Source organism: Phragmites australis, chromosome 23 (genome assembly GCF_958298935.1).
Source record: "Phragmites australis chromosome 23, lpPhrAust1.1, whole genome shotgun sequence".
Lineage (NCBI taxonomy): Eukaryota > Viridiplantae > Streptophyta > Magnoliopsida > Poales > Poaceae > Phragmites > Phragmites australis.
The window spans coordinates 6,508,441-6,517,513 of record NC_084943.1 but is presented as its reverse complement, the minus strand read 5'-3'; the positions used below and the strand labels follow the sequence as shown (position 1 = coordinate 6,517,513).

Genomic DNA, 9,073 nt, shown 5'->3' with positions numbered 1-9,073 from the left:
CCTGCAACAGCACAGCTTGCGCAGTCCTTTTTAACCCGCAAACTCCTTTTGCAACAGTACAGAGAAAAATAATAGATGTTGTCCAGTTTCACTTTGAGTACACAACAGGTCCAATTTCTCCTAATCATATTATCTTTGAGTGCACAACAGCTTTCCCCATTCCACTTTCTCCTAATCATAGTATCTTTAGTGAGAAGAGAATCTTGCTCCAAGAGCCAAAGAGAAATTTTAATCTTCATAGCAATTTTTGGTTTCCATGTGTTTGAAAGCATGGTTAAGGGCGTCTCTCATTAACCACTTATGAAGAGATTACACAAAAAAAAAAATCAACTTTGCTCATGACACCATCCTACCACATCTTGGGTATCAAACAAATGTTCAGGTAACCTGCGCCGAAAAGACAGCTGCCAGCTATCGTCAACACTTCAGTTTACCGAGATGCCTTTGTCAAGATGAGTCCCTTGATCGTAGTAGCTCTTTTGGTGCTTAATTTAGGGAGATAAGATATTTCAGGCGTGAGTCGTTGACAATTTGCAGTGTCTCCGTCTGCCCGCGTGATTGTAACAAAGTTGCTCATTGTCTAGCTGCTCATGGTGGTTGTATGGAGGCCTTTCATGGGTCTAAGGAAGTCAGACCAACAGGGGGTAAAGGTCAAAATAATGCAGTAATGCTGTACCTGAGCAACAGAAGAAGCTTTTTTGACAATTTCCTAAAAAGAATATGATGTACCTGGAAAACTTATGCCGCCACGTTTCGAGTTCTGAGGGCATTTACAAGATTAAATACCAAACCAAATAAAAACAAAAAGCCAACTAGAACAAAAAAAAAAACCTTCAAAATGTTACACGAGCAAGGCTCTAGATACCTTGATTCTTAGATCTTATCAGATTTCATAACACGGAAAACATTTCAGTATGCCATTGCAACGGTACAGGCCCTTAGGATAACAAATTCTCAACGTACAAAACTAGTGCCTAAAAAAATGTGGAAGAGAACTAAGATTTATCCTGGTAGCCTTTTCTTGCTTATACTCGTCACCACCCGATCACAGGACAAGGTACCACATGGTACAAGCTCAGCTAATATTTTAAAAGATTACAGCTTTTCTGGTTATGATTGAACACATCAACAGCTAGATCTCATATTGCACATACATACGCAATATAGGATGATCCAAGTAAAAAAGCTAATCTGAACAAAACCGAAGATGGCAATTCAATAAGCACAGTTGGAGGCGAACTTAAGTCCTCTTCCTTCTCTTACTTCGTCTCTTGTCGCTCTCATCCAAGCTTGACTCGGACTCGGACTCAGAACTAGACCCTGAGCCGGAGCTTTCTGAACCAGATTCAGATCCAGCTGATTCTGACTCAGATGATGCAGGCTTCTGCTGCTGCATTATAAGGCGTGGCATGTTCTTCAAGTACTCCCTCAGGCTCTCTGTGATACCCCCAAGACCGATGGACGTGAAGAAATTGATAGAGAACCTTGTATTCTTCGGATGATCCTTTGGGAAGATCGACTCAAAGGAACCTTGCATTGTAGGATCATTCAGTCTCTCGTTGAGTAGGCGTATGCCAAGATGCTCCGATAATTCCTGCATAAGAAAGGTGCTTCAATATTCTGATATAAGGAAATAGAAATAGCTATGTCGTAAGAAAGCGGCATATTGCAACATACCTGAAATAGAATCTTTATAAAAATTCGAGAAGATGATGTCGTATCTTCCTCTGTCAACCGGATGTAAGCCAAAACATGCCAAGGGAGTGCATCAGTCCCCAACAAATGTGCAAAAAACTTGGCAACATTCCTCAACTTGTTTGTTTCAAGACGATGAATCATCGAATACTGCTGAACGAAACATTTTTCAAAGTTCTCTTGGTACACTTTATTGATCATGCAAAATCGCTGTCCTAGCAACCCATAATATCGAAGGTATGTTCTCTCTTGACTGCAACACTCAAGAAGCATAATACACAGCTCCATCTGTCACATGAAGCAAACAATTTAAATCGGGGAAGAATATCATACATTTGCAGATTTTTCACAAAAAAAATCATAAATTGCAGTTTCAGCATCAAGCCATCAATGGAACAAGTAAATCAAATACAGCAAGAAAAACATTAAAAAAGCAAAAGACTTCTAATGGAATAACAATTTGGACCATATTTAATACCCACTTGAAAAGGCACTAAACCCATGTGTTTGCATTACATGTATAACTAAAAAAGGTTGCTTAACTAAAAAAGGTTCTCATGCATGTTATTCTTTCCAAGCATTATGTTGCAAAAACCAACCGATATACTGGACTTCTGTTTCATTCAAGGAATTTCTGGAAGTTCACATATAGTTGAAATAATTTCAGTAATAACAATCTGAACATAAGTAAATGAGATCAAGAAACTGAACCTGAAGGTCAGTCTTAATGTAGGTTATCCATCATTTCTGCCAGCTAGCATACATCAACTTGTTAGTCATGTCAATGCATGACTACATTTGTCGCTAGATGACTACATCTACATGTGGCCTTAACAAATTTTCAAAAGCAGTCTTCCACTCTTCTGGAAAGGTCAGTTAATGTAAACTAGGCTGATTGGCACGCCGTGTGGCCTTAACAAATTTTCAAAAGCAGTCTTCTACTCTTCTGAACAGGTCATTTAATGTAAACTAAGCTGATTGGCACGCCTACGCTGTGCCCAGCGTGCATTTTTGTTGTACAGAGCATGACAAAAGAAGACTAACAAAATTGAGTTCGCCAATTTTGGACATTTCAGTATTTATTTATGAATTTATCAATATTTTTAACACATTCACTTAATTATAGGGAAAACAGTAGCACTTTCATGCATGCACATAATTTTAACATATAGACGACAGTAATACAATCGCAGCAAAATTTGTTTAATTTTTTTTAGCTTTAGATATTTTTCTTTGCATTTTAGATTATTTCATCCGATTTATCAATACAACTAATATACCTTACGGCATTTTCTGGAATTTCCCGAAAATCAAAATACCCTAAAATACTTTTTGTACCCGGATCCACCTAGCTACGGTCTAGAACGATTGGTCTTGGACCCACTGGACCGGGTCAAAATGTTCAACCTCGGTCAAAATCAACCCAGGGGGAGGGGCAGCAGTTTACCTGAGGTTTGACCGATCGCCGGCAGCGAACGGCGGCAAAGATCGGCTGGGGAGCGGGACCATGAGCTTCAATACGACATGGCGATTCCATTTGAGCCACCAGCAGCGACATGCACCGTGGCGTCTAGCTCGGCAGCGGCCATGGAGTGCGCCTGCGCTCGGGTCAACGACGGTAGGACACTATCGCGAGGGAAGGAGGGAAGGGGCGCGCGGCGCTCAGGAGATGACGGCGAAGCTCACGATGGCTCGGTCATGGTCAGAGAGAGCTCGCTGCCTAGAGGTCGTCAACGAGGTGGGATGTGGTGCTCGGCCGGCGTGGAGGAAGACGGGCATGTAGGAGCTCCAGTTGGGGAAGCGGCTCGGGAAGACGGGGATACGGTGAAGGAGCCACCCCCGCAGGCGCCATCGTGCCGCCTAGCACGTGCGGCCGCCGCCGCTCACCGCAAGGAAGAGGGTAGGAGCCAAACATCACCGGAAGGGTCTGGAAGGCCATAACATGGCAACATCACCCATCCGAAAGAAAAAAACATGGAGGGAGGAGGCCTGCCCGTCACCATGAACAGTAGCTACAAGAACTTCGTGGCCTAAGAGGCCGCAGATTCTTGGCGCGTTAGCGACCATGAACAGTAGCTACAAGAACTTCGTGGCCTAAGAGGCCGAAGATTCTTGGCGCGTTAGGATATGTAATAGATTAATCTCTTCTCATCGTGAATTTCAAAACAGCATGCCCAACTTTGCTCAAAAGCCAGAATGTAGCCCAATATCTATAGGGAAATAATTTTTGGTGAAACCGTTAAAACCATCTCATTCAAACTGATAAGGGTTTTTTTTTTAAAAAAAAAACTCCACTAGGTGTAATGTTGTAACAACAGAATACAAGTAAATGGAAGCATTGACCACCCATTGCAATCTTTCACTCCTGTAGCATGTTTCTCGACAAATATACAGCAACAAATCCAGCAATAGGTACTGGTACTACTCAGAGTGGCATGTGGCACACTGACTCCATGCAATCACAACAGTTTGTACTATCATGCTCAACTATTAATCAGCAAGGTAGGCTGTACAGTCACCTAGGTGGGTGACTGAATAAGCAACGGTCATTTTCAGAAACATGGCTATTCACTATAAACCATCACAACTTAATGTAGAATTATACAACATGGCTAGCGATATCCAACCTCAGCAATTGATGGGGATTGAAACATTAGGTTTCATCAGATTGTAGGGTTCATAAAACAAGCTTTACTTAAGCCGTATTATCAGAAAATCAGTCAAAACAAACTAGTCTGATGAAAAGACAAAACCAACACACAACTTAGCACATTTACAAAATCTCAAATCAATGTAACTACCTAGTACTAGTAGCAAATACAGAATGCACGTTTCTGGACTGTGGAGGCATTGTATCAAAGGGAATAAAAGAAACCAGACAAACAAAACAATAAAGGAATAACATTAACAAACTGAAATCAATATCAAATACTGGAATCACATAAACTGTAGTGCTTACCTCTTGACCAGGCTCGAGTTTAATTTTCATAAGCTTGTGACCAGCTTCTTCAAAATCAACACTGGACATAATAGTCAAATATATTGTTCTTCTAAGATTCACAAGATTGGTCTCAGTTCTATCCCTTATCTCCATCTGCTCTTCGTCATCTTCTTCATCAGATTCTTCATCATCCTCATCATCAGATGCAGCATCCGATCCTTCTTCATCTTCAGAAGATTCTGCTCCCAGGATGCTTCTCTTTAAGTTCTCATATGCCTTCTCATCTTCAACAAAATTTGGGTTTGCCCTGAAAACATCTGCAATTGAAAAAGGTCAGCATTATACCACACGAAACTGCAAGCACCTTCACTTAGAAAATTCATATCATAATTCGTAAATATAACAGAGAAACACCCATGCAGCAAACAAAACCTTACTTAGATTGGTCTCGGGATCTAGGTCATCTTCAAGGGATATCTCATGCGTAAACTGGTCCTCCTGCTCCACAAGATCTAACTCTGGACGGATGGCTGGGAATCCCTGCACAAGTATTGAAGGAAAACCATCTATTAGAACATCCCATGAGCTAAAAAAGCATCGGGTTACGGCAACTAGAAATCAACCTGAAATTTAGCCTTTCTGATTGCGAAAAGGCCTTCAATTAAAAACTGCACGCGCTTGTCTATTTCTCCTTCATGAAGAATGCCTCGAAATCTTTCAAAAATAGCTGCATGAATTAATCGACAGGTTAACAGAATTCATTCTTATCACCAACAACTAAGTTAAGATTCTAAGTTTTCAACAACAAAAAATTATAAATGAATTAACAACAAATATGAAATACTCCTTCAATCACAGGTAAGTCTAGTTTGAGATATTGAGACAGTATGTAAAACAGAAAATTAAACACCGATCCCCATTGTAATATTTATGTAAAAAAAGGCAAAACCTAAAGAAATAACATCGCAATGAAAGTATTTTCAAGAGAAGACCATTCGTATCACGTATGGCCAATACAAATATAAATGAAGAAGTGAAGATATTATTTATCAGAATTAAAATAGCATTAATATTTTAATGGAACGAGTAAATGCTTCAGCTCTTAAGGAATAATGGAATATGACCCAAGGAATTCATCTTTGTAGTTCCACAGAGAAATTGCATGGGCACTAACAGGAACTTTTGCAAAAAGAAAAATTTGAGGTGACTTCCAAACCACACCGTTAAGCTTATTGTCCATTCATCCTATAACTGAATGAAAGGAAGCCAAAAATTAACAGTGAAGAAGAAAACAGTTGAGAAACATTTTGACACTTCACTTATGGTAGACAAAAGCAGTTTGTACCACAGCAATTCCCTAAAAACAAATATTACACACAGACGGTGCCTCAAGGATATCACATAGCTAATCTATGTCACATAGTTCATTTGCTATTTTATTTAATTAAATAATGGACACACAATATGGTGCTGCCAGGTTCACTTTATTCACATAATGACATAAATAATTGTACTTATACATTATAATTTACGTTCTCCAAAACATCCGAAATCAAGAACATGGATCAAAGCTAAACATCTGGGCGCCTACCATAATTGAATCAGTATTTACATTGTTTGCAGAACAATATGGCCCACAACAATGCATGTTAAACTTAAATAACTTCCATGTTTCAGGCCAACCCGGAGAATGAAATAGTTGACCGAAACATCTTCATGGTGTCCAAATATTTTAGACCTGATTTTAAATTCATTTTCCCTATATTAAAAAGAAAATAGACAATCCTTAAAAGAAAGAAATATTATGTCATAGACACAATGTGTGCCGGATAAAGTAGTTTTAACAAGTGTAGTAAGAAATAAGCACTCATCATAAAAGTTGCTTTAAGACAATTTACCATGAAGCCCTTGTGGAGACAAGTCCTGCAATATTGCCCCGCATTCTTTAACAAATCCCACTGCTACCTGCCATTCGAGAAACATATCCACATATTTCAGAAATGACATAATAAGTGGTAACTATGTAAGAAGCACATAAGAACTAAGCTATGTACCTCAACACTATCATCAGTTGGATTCTCTAGAAGTACTGTAAGAAGCTCCAGTGCCACGAGCTCATGTGCCACCACCTGATTAACCAAGTGTGCTATGAACTTGGTTGCTGCAAGCAATTGAGGCTGCAATCAACGATAGCTATAGTAAGAAATTTATGCAAGAACTCAAAAATCAAAATTAAGTGCATATGCAATTCTTCCTCTAAATTATCAGATGTCTCAGAAGCCCCAAGTTCAAACAATGATTTATATTGGTCCTATACTAGGATCCTGGATGTAAAGTAAAAGTGCACCATATGTACATATACAGAAAAAAAATGGATACATACACCCCAACTGCAATTTTTGTTAGTTCTTATGCTCGAATCCTGAATCCAAGTAAAATTTTATCCTATGTAATTTACTGAACTAACATATATTTGAGTTCATAAGCCCAACTACATACAACAGTCAATGTTATACTTGAATTTTTACACAGTAAAAGTTCCCTCTTTGTAAATACGGAATAGCAAACCTATGGGTTTGCACCATCATTTCATTCATGGTTCTGTTGCAGCTGCAGTGGCCCATTTTCTTTTCAGACTAAAATAAACAGATTAGCCCATTTCGTAAATAATTCAAGTTAAAACAATAGCAGAAACCTTGATAGGGAATAGGTAAAGTACCATAAATTACACTAACATAGTTCTGTGCAAGTGTGAAATCACCATAACATGCAACTCTAACTAAGCATTTCTAATTTCAAAGCTAATTAGTCATACATGAGCCAACAAGTGCCAATACATGTCAAGCTGAGAATGAGGGTGAAGAGAAAATCACCTTGTCATTTCGCTTATATGCCCTCTTGAGCTGGAGCACAACACGAACAAGAAGCAAGCGTCCAATCTCAGGGAACTTGGTATTCACAACCGCAACAAGAGCAGCAAACACATCTGTGAACCCAGGAGAGGCCATCTGTGACTTGATGCACGATTGGCAGAAGAGCCCCCGCCCACGAACAAGGTTCTCAGCAAAGAGCTCCGGCACTATATTCTTGATATTGGTCGCATTCACCTTATTTACAAGCCCGTTGATGCTCTTCTTGAGAGCATCCCAGCTGAGACGCTGGTACTCGGGGCTCGACTTGTCCTCCACCTCCCGCATCATCTGAGCCATGCGGAAAGGCGGGATGTAGATCCCACCCGTGCGCCCGGGGATCATCTCCGGAAGCAATGGCGGCGGCGGGGGCAGTGGCGTCGGCTCCCTCTTCTCAGGGCTCCTACGGCGCTCGTCACGGTCGTCTTCCCTGCGCCTGCGGTCATCCCTGCGCCTCGAACCCTCATCCCGGCGGTGGTGACGGCGGCGGCGGCGGTCGTCGGGTGAGGATCCCGACTCCGAGCTGGGACTCCGGCGGCGTTGGCGACGGCTGTCCCTATCCCGGTCGCGCTTGCTGCGACGGTCGTCCCTCTCATCATCCGAAGCCCTAGCCCGCCTCCGCCGGCGGCCGTCCTCCTCCTCCCCGTCGGAAACCCTAGCACGCCGGGGCAGGACGTCGGCGTCGGCATCTCCGCCAGGCTTGGCGTGGCCGTTTTCTCCGGATGGCTTGGCGTCGCGGCGGTCGGGGTCGGGAGGGGCAGCCCTAGATCTGCGGCGGCGGTCGGCGTCCGCCTCGGCGTCGGGCGAGGGGGACGGGGACGAGCGGCGCTTTCGGCGTCGCGGGGAGTCGTCGTCGCGGTGGCGGCGGTGGCGGCGCGGAGAGGCGGCCATCGGGCGGGAGGGGGTTGTGGGTTCTGTGGGGATATTTGCAGGCAGGGTCGTGTCGAAGAGACGATAATTAAGACCATGTTTGGTTCCGCTTGCAGTGTATGGATTATCTCAGTAAGCTAAATAAACCGGCAGACTGTATAATGTAATTTTTAATAATCTAGCTATTATATTATAATAATCTAATAGTATTTACAATTTAGCTTTTTACCGTCCACAATCTACGAGCTATTTTTCATAATATTTAGCTAAAACAAATAGACTCTAAATTTTTGCCATCGCTCACTCTTAAGTGTCATAAGTTTGCCATCCTAACATTTTTGCCAAAGAAAAAAGAGAGATTCTTGCTGGCATGGCATTTTGGTCTCTTTTTGCCGCTCATGACTCTGCTATGGTCATATCATCTTATAATAGTCGGCCATGGTATTTATCTACTTCTCATTCCTCCCCATATCGTCATCACACGAACATGAATGGTGGTGTTTGTTGGTGTCATAGGTGAAGCATCGTCCTTGCTTCCCGTTCAAGGTTCATCATAGCCACCGTCACAACAACCTTTTACAATCATTGCTACTAGATCGTGTCGTGACAAGATGAGTGAAAGGCTCGATAAGGACATGGAGAGGGGTGCTCCATCTGG

At 41.9% G+C, this 9,073-nt stretch overlaps 1 protein-coding gene across 1 annotated transcript; it reads right to left on the bottom strand.

The window, feature by feature from the left end:
* Positions 1-841: 841 nt before the first annotated feature.
* On the bottom strand, positions 842-8,517 carry LOC133906139 (uncharacterized). Its single transcript, XM_062347934.1, has 8 exons — positions 7,510-8,517; positions 6,691-6,813; positions 6,535-6,601; positions 5,260-5,363; positions 5,074-5,176; positions 4,655-4,953; positions 1,678-1,983; positions 842-1,594 (listed from the first exon to the last, which is right to left on the bottom strand). Exons 1-8 carry the CDS (start codon positions 8,434-8,436, stop codon positions 1,241-1,243), a joined length of 2,283 nt encoding a protein of 760 aa, XP_062203918.1. The 5' UTR covers positions 8,437-8,517; the 3' UTR covers positions 842-1,240.
* Between the last annotated feature and the right edge of the window lie 556 nt (positions 8,518-9,073).